General features: G+C 34.8%; 1 protein-coding gene across 1 annotated transcript; it reads left to right on the top strand.

The window, feature by feature from the left end:
• Nucleotides 1-13,095: 13,095 nt before the first annotated feature.
• On the top strand, nt 13,096-15,908 carry LOC107899614 (acyl-acyl carrier protein thioesterase ATL3, chloroplastic). The gene is made up of 5 exons (XM_016825379.2): nt 13,096-13,467; nt 13,742-13,842; nt 14,547-14,656; nt 15,254-15,349; nt 15,435-15,908. The coding sequence occupies exons 1-5, from the start codon at nt 13,274-13,276 to the stop codon at nt 15,552-15,554; spliced, it is 621 nt and encodes a 206-aa protein (XP_016680868.1). The 5' UTR covers nt 13,096-13,273; the 3' UTR covers nt 15,555-15,908.
• Nucleotides 15,909-24,614: the final 8,706 nt, after the last annotated feature.

Raw genomic sequence — 24,614 nt, 5'->3', positions numbered from 1 at the left:
GGACCCGTTTTCTTTACTATTCCAGTGGTAACTTTTCCAACGGCTAAAAGGATTTCAACAGCCAACCCCGACGTGTACGTGAAGATGAAGACAAAGCCGATGAGGAGCTGCCAACCTAAATAGTGCGATGGAACCCTAGGAGTGCCCGACGCCCACCAGGTTGTGGCACACATTCAGGACACCGATGGTTATGTTATTTGTAATTTTCCCAAATTGTATACCTTGTTTTACATCCCAAATGTACACTTATTTACAATTTATGAAACAAATCTATTAAATTGGTTCCCTTTGTACCATATATTGTGTGTTTAAAATTTAGAATTATTTATGTTACTTTTTCATTTAAGTTTTTCTCCATCCATTTGTTAAGTACAGTATTTTGATAAAGCAAAGAGTTGCTCAGAAGGTTCGAAAAAAGATTAAAACTTTAGCTTACATATTGTATTATATCTTACTTCAATAATTAAAATTAACTTAAACTTTACAGAAAAAATTAATGAATAAACAAATAAGTTAATGTTTTCACTACATGATTTAGTGTTTTAATTAGCTCTTCTCCTTGATGCTCCCGGGTTGTGTGGACATGTTGGCTTCATATGCCCTGGGTTCCTACAGTAACCACATAATCTTGATGTGTCTCCTCACTCCTAAATATCCATATTGTCTCATATTTGAGTTGAGCTCGGCCAACCTTTCGAGTTGCGCCGTGAGTTCTTATCGGGTACCAACTCGAAAGGAGTGTGCAAGGTAGACGGCCACATCCTTTTACCCGGGACTAAAAGTGCTCATGCGTTGGGTTCGGACCAGGCCTAAGCATGATATTAACATACTTTATGTTTGTCCAAGCCCGGCCTGACCCAAAATATGTGCCTAAAATTTTGCCCAAACCCTCCCATATTTACAAAAGACTAACCCAAGTCCATTTCAGGTCCACCCATATTATTTTTAAAATCTTTTAAAAAAATCTTTATGTTATATTATTTTAATATTTAATAATTTTATACATTTTTTATTTATGGAAAATTTTTATATTGTCATCTTAACATTATTTTACATTTATATTAGAATAGTATTATATATTTAGTATAGGTTTATTTTTTTAACATGTTCTACATTACATAATATATAAAAATAATATAATATAAAGTATTATAAACTTAAAAATGGGTCAAGTTGGGTCGGGCTGGGCTTGGGCCTTAGATGTTCAAGCCCAAGCCCAACCCATATTTTAAGTGGGCCTAATTTTTTTACGTCACTGTAGGTCATGCAATCTACACGTGAATAACAAAGTGTTTGAAATCTCTCATAGTCGTAAGTCATTTATCTCAGGTTTACGCAATACACTTCACCGATAATTCCTCGTTTGGGTCTATGGGGCTGCTTAACCTAAAATACTAGATTTGGTCACGAGTGACATACTGAAGTCATTGAGTTCACGATTTCTACATTTTCCTCAATATCTTTCAACACCTACTCGCGTATGTTTCAGCCTACTTTGGGAGCAAGGCTGCCAATCGGAAATATGTTTCATTGACCACCGAGGTTACCAGCAAATGGTGTTGTCCCCTTCAATACAGAATTAATGCATTCCACTAGGTTCATGGTCATGTATTCGTATTCTAGTCCTGCGTCATACGACTATGCCCACTGCTCCTTCGGTATCCCATCGAGGTACTCCGCACCCAATTGATTTACAACCTATAGTCTCTCCAACATTTCATGGAATCGATGTTGGACAAGCTTGTACCCTGTCGATGGCAATAAATATTGCATTCAAGAAAAGCAACCTAAATGTATATGTTAAACTGTTATACATGAAAGAAATTCTATGCACAACATACCCATGTTAATGACATGTCGACACTCTGCATCCTTATGGTATCAGCCCATGTAGTTAGACCTTATATGACACAAACAATACCCATGGTGTGCACGATCCCATAGGCTTGAACGTTGATCGAATGTAGTCTGTATTCCGGTGGTCATGTTGGAAATTATGCATACATTAGGTTGCAGTACAACACGCCTTCTTAGGTTAGTTAAGAAAACATCTTAGTCATCCCCGAATTCTTTCAGAGTTGTTGCAAAAAAATATTAGCAGAATTCTTTAGCTATTACGCTTATTGGTTTTTGTGATCCTAAACTGTGTTAGGCTGACAATAATTTTTAGAGATATTAGTTTCGTGCGTGTTGATGGTTTGGCATGGAACTTTCAACTTCTTGATCTAGTGTGGAATTTTGGGAGCACAGTGTAATCGAGCTCGGGCCACTTTCGTTCTCTTTGATGAAGTCGACATATGACTCTAGTACAACATTCCCACTTGAGCAATGGGATTCAACCACCTGCTCCAAATCGCTGTCCCTAGTGATCTAAAAAATGACATATCTAGTGGGGTCCAATTACAAAAGATATTTACATGTAAGGATTAATATTCTTTTTCAGATCCACACATTGCACCTAACCCTTATCCTAAACTCTTTTAACATTATGCTCTAGTTGAATGTCAGATATTCAGATTATGCTGATACAAAAATAGGGTCAATTTCGGTCTCACAAATTTGACCGTTGTAATGGATAACATCTCAGACTCGTATGTTTTTCTTCAATCAAATAGCCTGTTCCATATATTTGAAATCAAGAAAATAGCAAAAAATATAGTTTTCATCACCCAAAACCCTAAACCTACACATACTTTAACAAATTACCTTTGCTTCAACAACAATGTAGGAACGAAATTTAAGTTTTCACGACAATGCCAATTACTCCTAATGCCAAGTTTCATTCAAATCAACAATCTACTTCAATGGTCGGTATGGAAAATCTATTGTATTGAGTTCTTTCTATAGAGCTCCTACCTTGACACACATGAAATTTTTAGGGGAGAAAACACACCCCTGCAGCGGTGTTTTTCGAGAATCATGAAATTTATCCTGGGAATCTTGAGTTGCAAGGGCTTAGAAGTAATTAAATTTGATAGTTGAAACACTTAAAGAGAAAATTCTCTTTGCAGGTGGCGTTTTCATCTGTCATTTTAGATGAAAACACTTCTTGCAAGACACTTTTTCTAGCCACAAGTCAGATGAAAACATCCATTGCATGGAGCATTTTCTCTCTGCCTATTTCAATCCCTAGGCCAACTTGATTGCTTCTACCTCTGAGTCCCTGCAAACCGGGATTCCCAAGATAAATTTCATACATTGCAACCAAGGATTCTTGGGATAATTTTTTTCCCTTTTTACCCCACCCCATCCCTTATATAAATGCACGTTCCTATCCCATACTTACCATATCTCAGTATCCTTTAAATTGTTTTTTTCTTGCGTGTTGAAATTTTCGGGTTTAAAGATTTATTTGTCTTTCATTTTAAGTGAGACATGGTCATAATTTTAAGTTGTGTTTGGGTTCATGGTGATGTCGTAGAGCTCAATAACCTACAAATTTCACTTGTCATGTGAGTATGAAGCCATCACTTGAGAAGCCGGGATCGCTTTGCAACTCAAGGTCCAAGTTGGCAGTGATTATACCGTCTCAGGTTGAAATGTAATTAAGGCTTCAAGTTTACAAAGGTTATGCTATCAAAGGATAGAGCATAACCGGGGTCGTAGTTGACGGTGCTAATGCAGACACCATAATGAGTTTCTCCTCATCGAAAGAGCATGCTTCATAAAACTCATACAAAAGTGCGAGGAAGAAAAATGCAAGGGGCCTTTCATTATAATTAAGTAATTTGTGTTGTCCATCTACACCAAAGATGGTGACCTTGTTAGTATAACCTGTAACACCTTAATTCTGTCACAGGTTATAATAATGGGGTCATCGCTTTTAGTAGTGATGGATAAGATGCATTACTTGATTATATTGAAACGACACTACGTTTTTCTTCCTCGTATTTGTGTTTAAGTTATATAAAGCATCCTCTTCTGATGAGAAGAACTCGTTGTCGTGCCCGTATAACCACTATCAAATATGACCCCATTTATGCTCCATCCCTTGACAACATAGCCTTTGTAAACTTGAAGCTCTAGTTACAATTCAACTTGATACCTATAATCACTGTCAGCTAGGACCTTAAGTTGCAACGTGATCTGAGTTCTTGGGTGATGGCTCCATACCCACATGGCATATGAAATTTGTAGGTCACCTAACTCCACCGTAAATTCAAACATTCCTTAAAACTGTAACCATGTCTATCTCAAACACGAACAAAAATAAATGTACAAACTTTTAATTTCCAATCGCAAAAAAAAAAGAAAAAGAAAAAACAACTTTTAGCTAACTGAAAACATGCCCTGTATGACATGTTTTCCTTTCTCTCTTCAAAAACAATATAGATCAATAACTTTTTTGAAAATCAACGTAGTTTCTCAAATGTTTTTTCCAACATATTTACTTAAATTAGCTGTACAACGCTACATCAACTATTATCAATTGAATTAAAACTTTAAATTAATAAAAAAAGCTTCAATTTTGTAAAAATGTAATGAGAAAAAAATGCCAAATTTTGAACTGGTGTAGAATTATTAGGAACAACTGTAGTTAAAAATTAAGGGTAAATTACATCAAAAGTCACTAAATTATTTTTGGTCACTTAACTTCAAAAATTTATAAAATGGTTTTTGAACTATTTGAAAGTTTTCATTTAAGTCACTTGGTTGTTAAAATCACTGTTATATGGCCTTCTCTTTTCACACTGTGAGCATCAATCTAAGGCGTGTTGATGAAATTAGTTTCATGCGTGTTGATGATCTTTGTAATTATCTTAGCATGCCACTATTTCACAAAAGAGTTATGACTAGTACATTTGATTTCGTGGTTAGCAAAGTTCAGAATAAGTTGAATGGATAGGAAGCAGGGAGTTATCTTTGGCGAGAAGAATTAAGTTGGTAAGATTTGTATTTCTTGTTATTCCTAACTATTTCATGAGCACAGTTCGTATTCCTATTTCTATATGCAGTGAAATTGAAAATTTAGCTAGTAATTTCGTATGAGGAACGACATTGGATTCTAGGAAACCAACATTAGTGTCTTGGGAGAATGTTGTCGACTTTTCGATTCTAGGGGTCTTAGACTTAGAAGCCTAGTTGATCACAACATAATTTTCTTATTCAAGTTGGGGTTCCAAATTCTCACTAATACATAAGCTTTGGGGTGAAATTATTGAGAAAAAGTATAATGTACAAGGGTCCATAGTAAGGAGTAATTGCTCTTTTATTTAGAGATCTTTGATGAATGTGTGGTCAGATATGTGTTCTAGTCTTTAGGGGATGGTCGACTTACGAACTTCTAGAATGATTTGTGGGTTCATCAAGTTGGTCAACTTAGGGATTTTTACATAGGGGTTGGCCAGCTAGATGATACGTTACGTTTCTGTGACTTGGTAAATAGTAGTAGGGGTAGGATTGGCCTTGATTACACAGTTTACTTCCTGATAACGTCGTTAAGCTTGTTGCAACTATGGTTCCACCATTCACTGATGTAGGATTCTAAAGACAACTTTTCAAGTGTTGAAACGTATAGAAATATGCACCAACCTATTCTTAGCGAATTCTCTAACTGCTGAAAGCTAATATGGAAATCTAAGGTGCCTCAAAGAGTGCGTGTCTTTCTTTAGGCTTTTTGGAAAGATAGGATGCTGACGAATGGTGAACGAAAAAAGAGACACATGACTAATGAGGGACACTGTCCTATATGCAGTGAGGTGTTGGAGTTAGGACTCCATGCTGTTAGGGATTGTACTTTCTGAAGAGCGGTATGACAGTCTGTGGTGCAAAAACATGCTCTGAGTGCATTCTTTTCCTTGTTTCTTGGTTAATGGTTGTTATGGAACTTAATGAATTCAAGGAGTTAGAGGTCTGAGGATTTTGAATGGTATTCCCTTCTCTCCGTATTATGTTGGTTGATGGAAGAATCGTAATCTTTATGTTTTTGCTAATAGTAATAAATGTGTACAAGAACTTGTATATACATGTATTATTTGGGCGAGGAGTTCTGCAAAATAGACTTCAAACTAGCCTAAACTGAATCCTACGGTGTTAACTATATGATGGTCACCACCGGAGAAAGGGTAGATTAAACTCAACATAGATGGAGTAGTGTCGTCCAATAGCACTAGTGCTTCGGTGGGAGGCATGTTTAGAGATGCTGATGCGAGATGATTGTATGAGTTTTCAATGGTGGTTGACAAGAAAATAATTTTTCAAGTTGAAGCGTGAGCCATGTTTGAAGGGTTGCGCATAGCATGGGAGAAAGGATTCATGCAATTAAACCTTTAATGTGATAATTCAAGAACAATACCTTAATATGGGTTAATCGATTTGATGTAATCACTTAGTACTTCTCTTTCTAAAAAAAACTATAATCTCTATTCGAATTTACTCTCTTTGAGATGTGTCTTACGGGTTTTTTACACAAATAGGGTGAAAAAAAAATCTACTGAAATAGGGTGTCAAAAAAAGTATTTACCAAAATGGGTTACTTTTTTCATTGGAGCATATTAGATAGGTGCCAATGAAAAAAAATAATTTTTTTTGAATAAAATATTTTTTATATTTTTTTAATAATTTTTTTAAAAAAATACGGGTCAAAATACGGTCAACGGGTCAGGTCGGGTCGGGTCGGGTGGCACCTATTAGGTAGGCGCCAATGAAGGTGGCTCATAGAGAGGTGCTAATGGTGGCCTTCTGCCCACTGCTGCACCGCTGCACCAACAGCATGTGTTGTCCCTTGATGTATGTTTTTTTTTGCCTATAAGTAAATGTAAATGGTCCCAACATGCCACACGGTAGAGAAAAAAAAGAGAGAAAGGAGAAGAGAAGGAGAAGAAGAAGAAGAGAAGAAGAAGAAAGAATGAAAAAAAAAAGGTAATGTATTTTTTTAGTAAATAATTTTGTTTATAATTTAAAAAGTTTATAGTTTGTGAATTTTTTAGAAGATATTTTAGAAGATATTGTGAATTTTTTGTTATTAATTATTAATTATAAATTATCTATATTTAGTGTTTATAGTTTAGATTAGAATTTTGTATGAATATTCTAACTTTTTTGTATGAATATTTTAATTTTTTTATGAATATTTTAATGTTGTATGAATATTGTAATTATTTTATAATTAAATTTGTATTTATAGTTTTGGATTAGTATTTTATATGAATATTGTAATTTTTTGTATGAATATTGTAATTTTGTATGAATATTGTAATTTTTTTGTATGAATATTGTAATTTTGTATGAATATTGTAATTTTTTTGTATGAATATTGTAATATTATAATTTTGAATGAATATTGCAATTTTTTTTGTATGAATATTGTAATATTGTAATTTTGTATGAATATTGTAATATTGTAATTTTGTATGAATATTGTAATGTCGGGATATATTGTAATATAGTAATTTTTTGTATGAATATTGTAATTATTTTATAATTAATTTGTTAGTAATTTGGGATTATGTTATAAATTTTTGTGTTTGTAATATTTTAAAATTTAATTTATTAGTAATTTAGGATTAAGCTATAAGTTGTTGTGTTTAGTTTAGTATTTGGTGAGTTTAACATATAAAGTTTATAAAAAAATTTAAAATTATTTCATTAAAAGTTTAATTATAAAAAAATTAAAAATCATTTTATTAAAAGTTTAATTATAACTGACTTTTTTAATCATATAGTTGTTGTTAACTCATTTAATTTTATATAATGTAACTTTTATATAATTTAATTTAATTTGAGTTTGTATTTATTTAACAGTAATTATTGATTTTTTGAAACAAATTAACTGAATTCATTTTTTTGATTGCAGATTTGCAGGAAATGGGTTCTCTAATTAATAATAATAATAATCACATATCAAGTACTATTAATGAGATGGTAATAAATTTTTATTTGATATTCATGTTATTTGCTTAATTAAATTATATTGTATTAACTATTTTGCTAGTTTAATAATGTCAGGGTCTGTACCACGTATTGAGGGGCCATGTTAATAGTGTAGGGTTTCAGCCAGATGAACGCCTAATACCATACTTAGAGTTAGCCGGGTTTGGATCAGCGGCATTGATCCGGACTTTTGATTTGCGATACGACTTGATTTCTGCTTTAGTCGAGCGATGGCGTCCGGAGACCCACACATTTCATTTGCCGTAAGGAGAGTGTACTGTCACTCTAGAGGATGTTGAAGTACAGCTCGGGCTTCCCATAGACGGGAATGCGATCACGGGCGTAAGTTCAATCTCTAGGCCGGCTACCCTTTGCAATGAATTACTTGGACGCTCGCCAAGTCAGGGGAAATTTACCGATTTGAGATTTTCATGGCTAAACGCCAATTTTGAGCATTTGCCAAGTAATGCTAATGAATGGAAGGTGATGCAGGCTGTTCGAGCTTACATTATGCACCTTATAGGGGGTGTACTCATGCCGAATGCAAACGGCAGTAAGGTCCACTTGATGTACTTACCCCTATTATCCAATTTGCATAACACTCGTTCATACAGTTGGGGTCCGCAGTTTTAGCCTTGTTGTATCGCGAACTTTGTCGGACGACAGATCCTTCTACGGTTGACATAGGCGAATGCCTCATACTGCTGCAGCCGTGGGCACTTTACCGGATGCCATTCTTAGCATCCATTAGTCATCAATCATATATATTTCCACTCGTTAATAGGTGATGAATTTTTACTCATTATAATAATTAGTTGACTTTTTTTAATTATATTATTCTAACAATTTGTTTTCGTAGGTGGAGTACTAATCTAGGTATCGGGAGGTCACCGACAGTTTTGATATATCGTCTAATGATTGAGAATCATGCTGGAGAGGGGGTAAGTTTTTCGAATATAAACTTAAATTTTTTATTTTATCTCACTGGACCTGCGTTAATATAACAACGTTATTAACTGTGCAGTTCATTTGGATGTCGTATTCTGCTCCAAAAATTATGGCAGTTATGCCATAATCTGCCCACGTCCACTCAAACCTATGGTGCATTAGCGCACCCATTATCAATTTTAACGTAGTGGAGTGGTATCATGGCAATTGAGTACTCCGGCAGTTCGGTTGCATACAGTATATCCCGACACTGCCAGTACAATTGGGGGAGATCCATGGGATGAGCAAGAGGGGGAGGTATGGAGATAATTGGGGAGAAGTGCACGAAGAATATATTACGATATGGAACAACCGGTTCAGGAGGGTACCTCAGATGGATCGTGCTCTAGATTTGCAGCCCTCGTTAAAGTACATACAGTGGTACTGTGAGACAGGGAAACCATTTTTGTTTGGTGGGCGGTCGATTGTAGTCCCTCTGCATACGACACGAATTATGCAACCCCATCCAGATCTGCATCATGCACCAGAGCCAGAGCCAAAGCCAGTGCCAGTGCCAGAGACAGAACCACATTCTAAGGATAGTTCTTATCATCCAGAATTGGGGGCGATACTATTTTGCGGCCTCGTATCCACCTCAGTACTCTGCTCCGTCCGGCCAATATCCGTTGTCGTATTCCTCTCCTTCCGGATCAAGTTCATCGATGGCATTTGAGACATATGATTATTCATCTATGTTTCACACACCCCAACATACTGTTTAGGAGAACGTTGATAACCGTAATCGCCCATAACGTGAGCGTCGAGCTTTACAAAAATATACCCCTAGAACCACACCATCAAACCATCAATTTTAGGGGTTTTTGTAATAAACAACCTCATATTTATGTAATGATTCTTTTTATGTAAATAAAATTAGTTTTTTATGTAAATAAAATTATAATGTTTTTTTTTATTTTACAATTTCAAATTGCTCCATAACTGCAACAAATTGTAGACAATTTTTTGATTCAAACTATCTTTATGTAATGAAGTACATATCAATTTCTACCCGATTGAGACGATTGTCTAACATGGTAGTTTTGGAGAGGGCATTTACTCCGATTATGACCGGCTAATCTGCATACGCCATACAAATTCCCGTCAGATTTCTCCTTAATGTCCATTTCGTTATGGATTCTGGATGATTGCGGACGACCTTTCAGGTTTCTACACAACCTTTTGTCTGGGACTAGCTCGAAGGTCATCGGAGGTACCTCCCAAGTAGATAGGCCAGGAAGCACGGGGAACTCGTTTTCCCATACACGCAACGTGCGTTCGATGTTGTACACTTCATCGATAAATTGTTCTACATTGAGCCCAACTTTAGCACAAGCTGCCACGACGTGTGCACATGGAAAATGAAGTGTTTGAAACCTCCTGCAATCGCACCGTCTATTTCGGAGATCAACTCCATAAGACCTAGGTGGTGTACTGGGTCGACAACCGATGGTCTCTGTAACTCGAAACGTTTCATTATGTCGTGAATATACTTCTACTGTCATCGACCTCGCCATTCGACGGTTTACAACCATTGCATCCTTAATGCTTTCAACAAAGACATGTCCCGCCTCCATCTGGTTCACTTGTTGCTGACCCATTCTTGGCATCAAGGTAGCCAACCTGTAGAACGTTGCCGAGAAGACAGATGAAATTAGAAGATGTTGTGTTTTTAATAACACGGCGTTGATCCCCTCCACTAAGTTTGTAGTCATTTGACCATAACGATAGCCCTCGTCAAAACTTTGAGCCCATTGCTACAGCTCCATGGTACCCAGCCACTGCCGGAAAGATGTGTTGGTTTGACCCTCCATGTCACTCTCAAGTGGGGCATTCTTTGGCGAAAAATGTGTGGCTCTCGCTTGTATGCTGCATATGTATTAAAAAAAATTTAAGTTACAGTATTGCTCTAAAACATTAAAACTTATATTGAAAAGATAAGGTAATTCTTTACCCATTCTCACAACTTGTCTCTTCCAGTCTGCATTCTTATAATCTCGTTGGAAGTTAGCCGCGATGTGTCAGATGCAATAAACAGATCTCCATGGTACACCAGAATGCCTAATGGCTGCAATTAATCCTTTCCCTCTATCGGAGATGATACAAATATTATCGTTGCCAATAACATATCTCCGCAGGTTAGTAAGAAAGAACTCCCACGATTCCATGTTCTCCTTATCGATGATGGCAAATGCTATCGGAAGCACGTTCCTGTTGCCGTCTTGAGCAACCGTAAGAAGTAAGATCTGTGTGTATTTTCCATATAGCCAGGTTCCATCTACTTGCACAAATGGTTTGCAGTGGGGAAATGTGCGCACACATTGATCAAACGTCCAGAACATCCGATGAAAAATTCTTTTTCTCGATTTTAGTTGGTCATTTGGCCTGTAATAAGATCATGTCTGCAACTCAATTACAGTCCCCGGCACGTGTTCCTCATGGCAGTTATCCATCCCTGTAACTCATTGTACGATGCATCGAAATCTCCATACAATTGCTCCATTGCCATCTGTTTAGCTATCCATGCCTTTCGGTATGATACTTGATATTGGAATCGTGCTTGTATTTCGGCAATCAGTACTGAAACTTTAATGGCCGGCATGTCTTTCACCATTGGCATGATACATGTACAGATAGTTTTGGAGTCAAGTTTTCGATGATCTTCTGTCATACATGTTGAAGTGCATGTGTGAGGCCCAACAAATTTTCGTATCTCTCACATCTGTGACTTCTGCATAAATGCAGCTCGTATCCGCCAATTGCAGCCTTCTTCCGACCTCCAACACTCTCTAATATATAATGTTGGTTTAGACTCGATGACTTTGTAATCTACTGATATATTCATGCTATACCGCTTAATGGCAAACATGCATTCTTCCTTACTTTCAAATCTCTGCCCCACGTATAACTCCTCTGGATCAGAATATACGCCCATTCGGTTAGCATGTGGTATTTCAGGGTACTCCAGAAACTCAGCTGCCCGTGCCGCATCGGGGTCTATCCGAGACATGTGTGCCCCAGGATTATTGTGTATCACAATACAATGAATCTGGTTTCCGACTGAAGACGCATTAACGTTTCCATCCTCATTCACGCCTTCGTCGTCAATATCATCCGGGACCTCGTCCGCATCGGGATCACTCTCACTATCCACTTCGTAATCAACAGGATCACTACTATAGTATACATCATATCCAACTACATCATTCTCGGCTGCAGCATTAAGATCAATATTTATCCCATGTATAGTTGATTGACTATCAACATACGATACCGGAATCACCATACATGGCTCTTCAACTCCATCTTCTTTACGTAATGGAGTGGGATCTTCAGTTGCCTCCACACCAGCTAACTCAGCAAATAACTGAATCGGTGTATTTTTGTTACTCTGAGTCCTACAATAAAGAGTGACCATTGTCTCCATGTCTTCATCGTCTACAAGTTCCATTTCGGTAAATTTTATTGGATCTGTTGAAACTGGAAACTTGTAGAAAACTTTTGATATCCTTCTCCCACAACGTCTATAAATTTTTTCACTAATTTTTTCCTTCATATCATCAAACGAGATATTTCTATCAAATCTCATTGCTACTTGTTTGCGACATTCAAATATACATCCCACAGTTGTTGTCAAAATTTCTCCATTGAAATAAACGCATACAAAAAACTGATTCTCCATTTTCAATACTAGATCTGTTAAAAAGAATTTTAAATTTCTTAAAACAGTTTCAAAATGTAAACAAATTACATAAAAATTTTAATGCAGAATTTTTCATTCAGAAGCTAACAAAATTAATAACCTGACAAAATAACTTTCAAATAATAAAATTACTAACAAGACTCTACATTCTATTTAAAAAGAAATAAACCAAAATACCTTATTTTTTTCTTCTTTTCCTTCCTTCTTTTCTTTTGCTTCCTTCTTTCTTATTTCTTCCGTTTCTCTAGTAAAATTTATGTCTGTGCTGGGGGTATTTATAGGGAAAAATCAGACCATTGGCGCCTCTCAGTATGGCACCAATAATGGCGCCTCCCAGATAGGCACCACCATTGGCGCCTCCCAGATAGGCACCAATACTATGTATTATACGGGTTATATACTAACCCTGAAAAATATTTAATTATATCATCTTATTTCAGTTTTTTTTTTCACCCTATTTGTGTAAAAAACCGTGTGTCTTACTCATCATCCAAATATCAAGTCAATTTATTAATACTTAAGTTAAACCCATCTTCAAAATATTGTTCACCGAAACCCACTTTTTAATGAATAATTCATTATTCATTTACAGCCTAGTCGCCAAAAGGACAGTGTTACTTAAGCAGCGTGCTTGGGAACTCTCGCCATTCAATACTGAGAAAACCTTCAAATCATTAGACTTTCTTGGGCAACCTTGCAGCAAGATCCAACCAGATGCTCCAGGCTTCGGTTTTCCCGGCGCACGCCGCCTTGCCTTCCCCTCGTCCAAATGCTACTTTTCTCAATCTTCACCGTCCATCTTCATCCTTTCCAATCTCTCCGCTGTTGATGCCGCTGCGTGTCCCTACGCTCTCCACCTCAAGGAGCTTCACTGTCGGAGCACTTTTTGATCTCAAAGGCGGCCAAGGGTACTTTCCAGTCTTAATAATTTGCTTTTGGTTAATTTTGCTTTACTACAATAAAATCGAGAAGATTTGAAGTAATCTATGTTCAGAATACTTATGGATATTGTGTATTTGGTAAGGATTAGAAAAAGCCAGGATCGGAATTAGCCCATTTGCACAACTTCGAGCTGAAAGGAATCACTTTTTCGTCAATTTGAGTTCACTTTTTAAAATTGGGGAATGGTGGTATGCTAAAAGGGAGAAGTGAATAAAATTTTATTGGTTTTCCTAATTGCAGAATGACTTCGTTCCATGAGGTTGAGCTCAAAGTCCGTGACTACGAACTGGATCAGTATGGAGTTGTTAATAATGCTGTTTATGCAAGTTATTGTCAACACGGTGAGTCACAAATTGTTTGGTTCTTTTATTTATTTTCTATTTGTTTATCATTGCTTAATTTAATCTTGTAGCTCATTAGAGGTGCCTTGAGCCCTCAAACATTGATGTGACTTTCTTTCTTTTTTGGCTAGAATTTAAACATAACCTTAGAGTTTAGTTTCTGGTCTATTTAATTCTATTACGAACTATTACTTGGTTGAATGCCTTAAATTTCAGCTTTTTGGTCTCACTGTTCAATTCCTATATAGGCCAGACTCAGAGGGCAGACTATGCATTTTAGCATTTCTATTTATTGAAGTCTGCACTTGATCATTAACTGCTCTAGTTGCTGAAGTATAAAGTATGTTCTCTGTAATTCACATCCAATTTATTTATGAAACAAAAACCTTCTAAAATGCTGGGACTTCTAATGGTGGAGGTCCATGAATTGAGTCTAGGATCACCAGGGAGAGGTTTTATTTTGAATGGTTTGTTCTCTTTCATGTCTAAAACTATAATGAAAAAGGACTTCATGCTGCTAGAATTATTCCGTTGGCAGTCGCAGATGATGAAGTGGATGATAGAGGTTCTGACAGTGATGCTTTCCTTGCAGTTTACCCTGACAGTTGATTCAGCTCTTGCATGTTCATTGTGTTCTGATTGCTATATATATATATATATCATAATTTGTTGATTCAGACCCATACTCTTGCTTCGGTAGTTAGGTCGCCATGAACTACTTGAAAGTATTGGTATCAGCTGTGATGAAGTTGCCCGCACTGGTGATTCATTAGCACTGTCAGAGTTGTCGCTCAAATTTCTTGGACCTTTAAGGGTAGGCCACTTTCTTTAATCACTTTACCTGACTGTTTAACAACTTATGTGAAAAGAGATGAAAGTTCTTGCTATCTTTTGAATTTCTTGTTTCTTAATTTCTTTAGTTTAAAAGCGCAAGGTAGAGCTTAATAATACTTCTAAGTCTAAAGCAATTGATATGTTAGCTGGGGTTCTATAAGAGTACAAGTCCTTCTAAATTCTTTTCCAGCAGCTATAGAAATTAAATAGTTCAATCTAATAATCTTCTATGAATCTACTTAAGACTCTTCTGTACACTTAACTAAATGCAGTGCTAGGATATGCAGAACTGCTTTTCTGAAAGTGTTAATTGAGTTTTATTAAAAAGATTAGAAACTAAATACTTGACACAGTACTAAAATTGGATTTGAATTTGAGGAGGTTGGTATATCATACATGCAGTTATGTTTGCATCATTCTAGAATTGAACTCAGCAAACTTCATTAGAAATGTTAGCTTGTGCCAGTTCAGCATGTCTGCTTCAACTTTTTATAGCATGATTAGCTTTTCTCAATGTGAGCTGAGCCCTTCAGTAATCTTACTTATGTCTACTTCTCATGTACATTCTGGAAACCAGAGTGGAGACAATTTTGTTGTTAAGGTGAGGGTTTCCAACTCCTCAGGGGCTCGCCTGTACTTTGAGCATTTCATCTTTAAGATGCCAAATGAAGTGGTTTGTTATTATCGAACCTGCAACTCTTCTTCTTCAAGTCAAGGATTTGGTGTTTTCGTTAGTAACCTGATGATTTGATGTGCAGCCTATTCTGGAGGCAAAGGCCACAGCTGTATGGCTTGACAAAAATTATCGTCCTGCTCGTATCCCTCCAGAATTCAGATCAAAATTTGTTCAATTCCTTCGTTGTGAGGAACCTAGTTGAGTTGTTCATGGACATGGGATATTCTTTCATTTGGGCAAGGAATGAAGAATATGATTCTAGATTGGAAACCAAATCGAGTAGGTATTTCTTTTACAACTTTTTGTTTGATTGATATCCTTGGGGGGGGGGATTAAAACAGAGAAAAATTGAAGTTAATTTTAGTTATCCCTTACAGAATTGCAAGAAAGAGAAGGATCATATCCCTTAAAATCAGTCTTTTACATACCACTTCAGATTAAAGTGTTATGCCTATTTTACACACCATTCATTTACAAATATTAAGGGACAAATGCCAAGTGGATTGTAGAAAGGCAAAATGTGTTCTTAAAAATATAATTGTGTTTCTTGAGCCAACACTTGAACTATACTGCATGCCTGAATTATTGTTTCTTTATGACATATGAAACTAGCATCATACAATATCTTTTGAGATCTATATGCCAACAAATTTGAATGTTGATTAATAGCATACAATACTAGTTGATGATTGCTTATCCAGAATTCAGTTCTAATGAAAAAACAGGAAATTATGTTTGAGAAGTAGACGGATTCTAACAAGTTATGGCATCTTTAGATGTATGCGAATAGTAGCTAGAGTAAATTGGTTGGGCTGAAATACACATCAACAAATGGTTTGGCAGTTGGTGGCTAAAGGCAGCTCACACTGTGGTTAAGGTACCGAGAGACCTGATGCGTGAGTCTTAGAGAAAAGAATAGCTCATCCCCTCTTCCTCAGGAAGAGGGTCTTTTTATAGGCAAAAGGCCTTGAGGACTCTGTAGGCGGGCCCTTCCTCTTGTGTAAGGTTTTGGGCGGCGTGATTGGATGAGAGAGGTCATTCAGTGGGTGGTTGATGGCAGCAAGTCATGCCATTTGAGATATGATGGATGTGATGGGATAGATCTTTAGGAAATATATGGGTGGATTCTGAGTTGGGTGAACCTTTGTGTTGGAGAGCCCTTTGGCGGATGCTCCAAATGGTGCTGGGCTGGTTAGGATTTGATACGACAACATTTAATTTAATTCAATGGTGGGATACTTAAATTTGAGTACTAGTGTTTATGGTTCCATTTCTCTTTCTACATTACATATGGATTTTAGTTTTTAGCTAGTAGAGGTTAGTTTTCTTCAACAGGATAAGTTAGTGAGGCCGAGGCTGACAATATGAGTTTTCAAGTTTTAATTGTTTAATTAGATGTTGACTTTTTTTTTGTGAGTTAGATAACAAGATGTTTACTTGGAAACTAGGTCCATAGGCCTTGTTTATGAAAATGTGCTGCCTCATAAACCGCAAAGGTGAATGCAAGAGAGTACAGGCAAGGTATTGGTACCAAATAGACTGGTCGTGGGCTGGGCTACTTGCCTAGCCCTGTTCGAAATTTGGGAGAGTTGTTAAATGTCATAAGCCCGAAAAATAGGCTTGGACAAAAAAATTAGGCCTATTTAAAATATGGGTCAAGCTTGAGTTTGAATATTCAAGGCTTGAGCCTAGCTTGGTTTGACCCGTTTTTAAGTTCATAATACTTTTAAACAATAATGTTAAGATGATTATGTAAAAAAACTCAATAAATATAAAAAATTATTAAATACTAAATTGAAATAATATTAATATTTTTTAAAAAATAGGTGGACTTAAAATGAACTTAGGTTAATTTTTTGTAAATATAAGCTGGCTTGAGTAAAATTTTAAGCCCATATTTTGAGTTGGGTTGAGGCAAGCATAAAATATGTTAATATCATGCTTAGGCCTGACATAGTCCAACCATGAACACTTCTAAATTAGTATAATGATAAAACTATTGATAACAGTACTACGAAAGCTCTTATACTAGGAATTAGATTGCATTTTTGTCTCTTCAACAAAAAAAAAATACAAATTAGACCTTATACGCTAGAAGAAAGTGCAAATTGGTCATTCTGTTAAAAATTCTATCTATTTGTGTTGTTAAGTAATTTTTGGCTTTTTTTTTTAAAAATCATATAAGTGATGTGGAATTAAAGAATGAGTTGAATTTCTCATCCCCCAAAAAATAAAAACAATGAGCAGAATTGGGTAAAAGCACCATGGAGTCATTTATATAGAGTATGATTATATTTTGCTCATCTTACTCAGGACATTGATAAATTAGTCTCTCTATTTTGGATCAAAAAACAAACTCGTCCTTATATTAAAAATTCTATCAATTTCTACTATGAACTGATGTTGTGGCTGATAGAATAGCCATAAAGCAACACATGGTGTCCCACATGTACTTAATGTTGACATGACATTTTATCACATTAACAAATATTTTAAAATTTTAAAATCTTAAAAAAATAAATTATCTTATAATTATTTAAAAATCATGTTAATGATGAACTTGAACAAATAGTTATTCAAATTCAAATGAACAAAAACAAATAATTGTCATGTTCATATTGGACGTGGTTTTTAAATAATTATAAATAAATATGAGATTTTTTTTAAAAATTATCAAATATTATAAGAAAATATTAAAATTATTTAAAATGGCGTACAAAATGAATTTAAGTAAACTGATGTTTAGGTTCAAATGAGCATGAACACGTTTGCGTAAGTTCAGTCTAAAGTGGTTTCTTAAACAATTATTAAAAATTATAAAAAAGTTATTTAAAAGTAATTAAAAATTATTTGAAATTATAAATATTTTTAAAATTTTTAATAGTTAATAATAATAAATTACCATTGAGAGAGTTTGCTTAGATGGAAAAAGGAAAGATAAAAGAATCAGGTCTTTGCACAAACGAGTTAAACAAAATTGAGAAGAAAAATGAAGCGTATAAAAAGGCAGCCAACAAAGGGCAAAAGATGATCCAGTTTGGTCCAGATGACGTTGTATGGATCCATCTTCGTAAAGGTCGATTTTCAATTAGAAGGAAGTTTAAACTTATGCCAAGAGCTGATGGCCCTTTCAAGGTGTTGGAAAAGGTGAATGATAATGCTTTCAAAATTCAGTTGCCTAAAGATTATAATGTTTTCTCTACTCTCAACGTCCGAGACTTGTCTACTTTTTTGGAAGATAGCAAGGAAGCTTTAATTTGAGGGGAAATCTTATGATGAGAATCACGAAGTAGACTAAGGGCCATTTTGATGGGTGGTGCGTTTACTTGTAATTAGTGTGAAAATAATAGTGCTAGTGAGATTAGGGGCTAGTTTAGCAATGCTTTTCAAAAGTATTTTTGGTCAAAAAGCACTTTTGAGCGAAAGTTAAAATTTTTTGCTTCTGCTAACTTTTGGCAAAAAAAAGTGTTTTTTAAAGCATTTTTTTGTCCCAAAAGCATTTTTGAAAAATTAAAAAGCATCTTGTTTGTAATGCTTTTATTTCAAAAGTGCTTTTGAGAAATAATGCTAAATTGACCCTAGATACTATAGCAATATTGTAGTGTAAGACAAAAAAAAAAGTTAAATGCACCGCATTAGAAATAAACACCCATCCAAAAGGGCTCTAAATTGTCCTAGTTCAAGTGAATAATTTTGGGTTAATAACTCGTACTAAGGCCTATCAAATGCAAGTTGAAATTGCATTATATTTGCAAGAATTTTTAGCTCAGTTAGAGAAGCCCAAAGAAAATGAATCGAAACCCATTGAAAGCAAGTTGGAGTTCATTTTATTTCTAGTTTGCAAGGCACTAAAGTTTCCTAATTGACTTCAGAGTATGCTTTCAGTAAATAAATTAGAATCCATGGATTAGGAAGTTTGTGCTTGAATGAATGAACATTAATTGCATGTATTTAATTAATTAAGTATGAATTTTGTAATTATGCATGTAGGATTAAATAATAAAATGGTATCTAAACTATACTAGTTTTCTCAAATTAGTACCTATTTATTTTACTTATTTTCTTATATTTTCTTCTCATCAAACAATTTTTAACAGATTTTTGTACATTTTCTCATGAATCAAACACTCAATAAAATTGTTTGCTTCCTTGTGCAAAGCTTCCACCATTTTATCATCTTCAAGCTTCCAATATTCTTCTTTCTTCACCCGATTCTTTTCTTATACAATGATATTAAAAACCCAGAAAGATTTTTCAGATTTCACTCTAAAAAAAATATAAAAAATTATCTAGGGAAATAAAGTTTATATTGAAGACCCAGAAAATATTGAAAAAAATAAGAAAATAAGGAAATAAGTGCCAGGACTAAAGCTTCCTGATTTTCTGATTTTTGGTGTGATTTTATTATGAAAACTCAATAACTAATCTTAAATATTTCCTTTTCTTTTTATAATGATCCTCCTCCATGTTTTTGCCTATTAACCAACAATGCCTACACTGTTTTATATCAGCTATCTTTTCTACCTCAAATCCTTCCTTATTAATCCTCCTCCCTCTATCCAGTTTTGTTTAGTCCTCTGTTGGCTCTTATATTTTTATTCCTTCAACATAGATTATCAATACAAACTCTATTTTCTTAGATAATTTTTTTTATATTTTTTTTAGTGAAATCTTGAAGACTTTTGAGTTTTCCATATCATTGTATAAGGAAAGAATCGGGTGAAGAAAGAAAAAGATTGGAACTGGAAGCTTGAAGATAGTAGAAACAGTAGAAGCTGGAAGATGATAAAATGGTGGAAGCTTTGCACAAGGAAGCAAACAAAATTTTTTGGGTGTTTGGTTGATATGAAAATGTAAGAAAATCTCACAAAAATTGTTTGATAAGAAGAAAATATAAGAAAATAAGTAAAATAAATAGAAGTCTACGTGGCAAATTATGTTTGGCTGAATTTATTTTCTAACGGAACTAACAGTTGGGGTAGAATGGATAACGGTTTAATAGTTTAGGTACCAATTCAGACCCAAAAAAAAGTTTTGGTACCAATTTGAGAAAACTAGTATAATTTAGGTACCATTTTGTTGTTTAAGCCATTAATTAAGTATGAATTTTGTAATTATGCAGGTAGGATTAAATGCATGTATTTGGTCATTAATGTAATTATTAATCATGTTCTTGGACTTTAAGTTACTTATGTTGGGGGATATCCCAAGTTCCTATAAATATCCTTTTTAGTAATGAAACATGATATGTTGAATATTCTAAATTTAAGAATTTGCTTATTGCAATTCTCATCCACTCTTATCTAAGCAAGTTTTCTTATTTAGTGGCAAGCAACTCCGATTTTTATCACTTTACCTTCTTCCTTTTTTAATAGTGTGGCGAATCAAACTTACTTGTTATTGTTTGTGGCGGACTTTCTTTATCAACCAAGACTGCCAGGCTTTTTTTTTTTCATTTTCATTTATTTTGAGTTGTAATTGTTTTTAAACATTTCTTCCAGTGATTTTTTTATCCGTGGGCTCATCATTATTCCACTGTGTTCTACACTCATTTCTAAGTAGAATTAAGCTTAAAAATAACAAAAAGAAAAGAAAAGAAAGCTTCCAGCATGGAAAAAAAAACTAGAAAAATGAAACTAAAATTAATTTTCAAGTCATAGTTCAAGGTTGAAAAACACCTACCTTTCGGGAAAGATCAAAATGAAGCAAAGAAATTAAAGAAAACTAAACTCTTTTACTCTTCCAAAAATTTCAAGGAGAGCTAGTATGACAATGAAAAATGTTGAAATTTGTTCTTGAATTCCTGTTAAAATGAAAAGTTTTCATGAAAATTAGTTACCAAACTCTAAAGAAACCAAAGAGATAAAATTTTTTGAAAGAAAAGCTAGAGAGGATATTTTGCAAGAAATAAGGAAAATGATCGTGGAAAACACCCCTTAACCGTTCCCTCTCTTGCATTTATTCAAAAATGGGTATTTTTCTAGCAAATGCTAGATAAGGATCTCTAACGTGCTAAATCATATTTTTTAATATTCACATATTAACCCCTTTAATTTTGCTAACATTGCCATGTTGTCCATAAGCCTTAATTATTAAAGTCTCTAAATTAACCCCTTAATAATTCAATTTAATAACTAATTACTTACTAATGGCACCCTAATCTACTATCGTAATCATTCTCGGAAACCTCTCGATTTAGCTTTTTAGAATGGCTCCGTTTAAGAAATTCGATCCAAAATTGAATTTAACGACATTATCAAATATCAGGTCGCTACATTGTAGGTTCAACCATTAAAAAAAATATTTTTAATTTTTTTTAAAAATTCATAAAAGTTAAAAAATTTAGAAAAGATGATAAAAAAATTAGGTTGGTTCGAACCTTGAAGATAGTGTTAAAGGGATAACTACTAAGCTAGGAGAATATTTGTCAGCCTCGGGAGCATGGTGGTCTTGGTTTTCGGAAGCTGCAGGATCATAATACGTTTTTCATGATGAAGCTGGGCTTTAATCTTGTGTTGGTTTCTAAGGCTTTTTAGGTCCAAGTACTTCATGCCAAAAACGAGCTAGTGGTCTGCCAGAGGCAATTGCTCGTGGTAGATGCTCTTTTTTGTGGAGAGCCCTAGCGAAAGCTTGGTTGCTTATCCGGGAGAACCTTCTTTGGTCAGTGGGTAATAGGAGGAGTACCAAGTGATGGCGTGATCCTTGGGTGCCAAATATAGGTCCCCTAGTCAATTTGATTCCTCGGCATTCTTTTCTTGATCTAGACTGTTTGCTTAATGATATGGTTACAGATGGTGGAGATTGGAATATTGATCTTTTTCGCTTTGGCTTCCAGAGGAGTTGATCAGAAGGATAGTAGGGATTCCCCCTCCCCATACGACAATAGGGATTGATAGAGTTATTTCGGGTGGTACTTAGACAGGCTCTTCCTCTGTCAAGAGTGCTTATAGAAAACTTCGAGAAAGGTCTTGGAAGCTGAATGAGGCGATGTGGCATCTTCTATGGAAATATCAAAGGCCTCCAACAAGTTTGTTTCTTTCTTTGGCTCGTTTCCAAACAGCGGTTGCTTACTAATATAGAGAGAGTTCTTCAAGGCCTTGGACACAATTCGATTTGTAGGGTTTGTGGACATATTTCGAAAGATGTAATTCATGCCATTCAAGATTGCCTTGCAATGCAGGATATTTGGAATTAGTTAAATCCTGTTGAAGAGCATGATTGGTTCTATGGTGGGAATTTGCAGGAATGGCTTAATGTCATCTTACAGAATTATCAGTTTAATTGCCTAGGGGATGTCGATTGACAGTATCTTTTCGGGATTTTTACACGGTATATTTGGAAGAATCGAAACTTCATTTTTCAAGAAAAATCTTGGAGTACCAGAGACATCATTAAAGCTTCCTACAGTTGGGCTAATTAGTATATATCAGAAAGTAAAAGACATGTGCACAAGGCGTGTGGAGTGACACCTTGCTCAATTATGAGCAAGAATGGGGTTTGTTTGAATACTGATGGTTCAGTTAGACATGATAATGGCTTTTTTCCAGTAGGAGGAATTGTTCGGGATCATGATGGGAAGTGGTTATTTGGCTTTAATAGGTATTTGAGAAGTTGTTCATTTTTTTGACGCGGAATTATAGGGCATTTGGATGGGTTGACTTGTCTAGTTGATCTGGGTTATGATAATGTAATAATCCAGTCTGATTGTCTTGAGGCGATCAAGGACATCCAAGAGGGTTTCGTGGAGGGATTTAACTCTGCACCGGTCAAGAGAATTCATCAACTGTTGTTATGTCTTGGTCACTAGATTATTTGCCACATACATAGAGAAGATAATCAAGATGCTGATAGATTGGTAAAAATGGTTCATGAAAGAAGTTACGAGTTGCGTATGTTTGAGACTTCCCCATTTGGGGGAAGGTCTTAGGGTCTTGTAACTAGATATTTATTGTTTACTTGTCACAGAAAAAGGGTAAAGAACAAGAATAGTCACCTAACTATCTAGTTCATCCTATTTTGGTCATCCAACTATTAACTTTTCTAATTTAGTCACTCAACTTTTTGAAACTAAATATTTTTGTCACTCTTTTCATGAACTTATTAATAGAAGTTTAACGCGAGTTTTCTTATTGGCCTAAGAATAAATTTAGACCTCCAATATTTATATTTCTATTAATTTTATCTTAAATTTAAAAATTAAAAAAATTAGCTCTCAATCTTTACAAAATTATAAAAATTATCAAATATATTTAGAAAAAATCTTTAAAACATTTATATTTACTTCTTAAAATTTTTAAAATTTATATTTAATTTTTTATAATATATATTTATTTTTTCTCGTCAACTATTCTCATATATTCATCACTTGAACATGTGAAAATATCCAGAAATTAAAGCTATTTTTTATTCAATCTCTTTTAATTTAGTGCCATTTTTATTTTGCTACATTCTTAATCTTAAATGCCTAATTAAAACCTATAAAAAGAAAAGGTAAAAATTAACAAATTTATGAACCTAGAAAAATGGTAGGGTTGATGACACCAACTCCGACAGCTTTACTCTTTATTATAAATATAGTACCAACTAATGCTCTTGGCATGTTGAAGTGGGTGCATAGCAAGCTTTGGAATATTTTGAGGATTTGTCAAGAAGAGGAGCTTTGTAAAGTATTAAGGAAATTTTGGGTAATTGAGTTATTGTTGAATAGTATTGTACGCCAAGTTTAGTTAGTTACGGTGTTGGTTACGTTCTAATAGGGTGGTTAGGAACGAATAATGGAATTAACCCAAATATATATAAATATAAAATATTAGATTTTTGTACATGTTTCTTTACAGTTGTAAACCACTTATACGACATATTAAAGAGGATTATGGTGTATGTCAATTTTCCATAAGGACAAAAGTTGTTTTAGGATAGGAAAGGGGAACTTTTCTTCTTCCTTCTTCAAGAAATATTTATGTCTAGATATTAAGGAACCTAGAGTATTTCCATCATTCACTGGAGCTTTAATTGTAGATCTGGATCTTTTCCGGTGATTACTCTTTGTCAAAGTAAATTTATGGCTCTGCATTTTATGGTGGGAAAAAGTCGATATATTAGATTTGGTAAATCAATAAGGTAACAGATGTAAGACCCTGCTTGGGGATTTCCAATCAAATAGATCCTAATTAGTTTCCATGTCCTGTACCAGTAGTTGTTACTGTTTGCACGACGAAAACCTGGATTTGGAGTTTGGAGATATAGAAGGTGAGAATCAAGT

Source organism: Gossypium hirsutum, chromosome D04, assembly GCF_007990345.1.
Source record: "Gossypium hirsutum isolate 1008001.06 chromosome D04, Gossypium_hirsutum_v2.1, whole genome shotgun sequence".
Classification (NCBI taxonomy): domain Eukaryota; kingdom Viridiplantae; phylum Streptophyta; class Magnoliopsida; order Malvales; family Malvaceae; genus Gossypium; species Gossypium hirsutum.
The sequence above is the reverse complement of the archived record's forward strand: the minus strand, read 5'-3'. Positions and strand labels throughout refer to the sequence as shown.

Excerpts from the sequence above, each read along its gene's own strand:
- LOC107899614 (XM_016825379.2), top strand. The coding sequence starts at position 13,274 with ATGCTCCAGGCTTCGGTTTTCCCGGCGCACGCCGCCTTGCCTTCCCCT. Across the intron at positions 13,843-14,546 it reads TGCAAGTTATTGTCAACACG|GTCGCCATGAACTACTTGAA; the intron begins GTGAGTCACAAA and ends TTCGGTAGTTAG. Across the intron at positions 15,350-15,434 it reads TTAAGATGCCAAATGAAGTG|CCTATTCTGGAGGCAAAGGC; the intron begins GTTTGTTATTAT and ends TTTGATGTGCAG.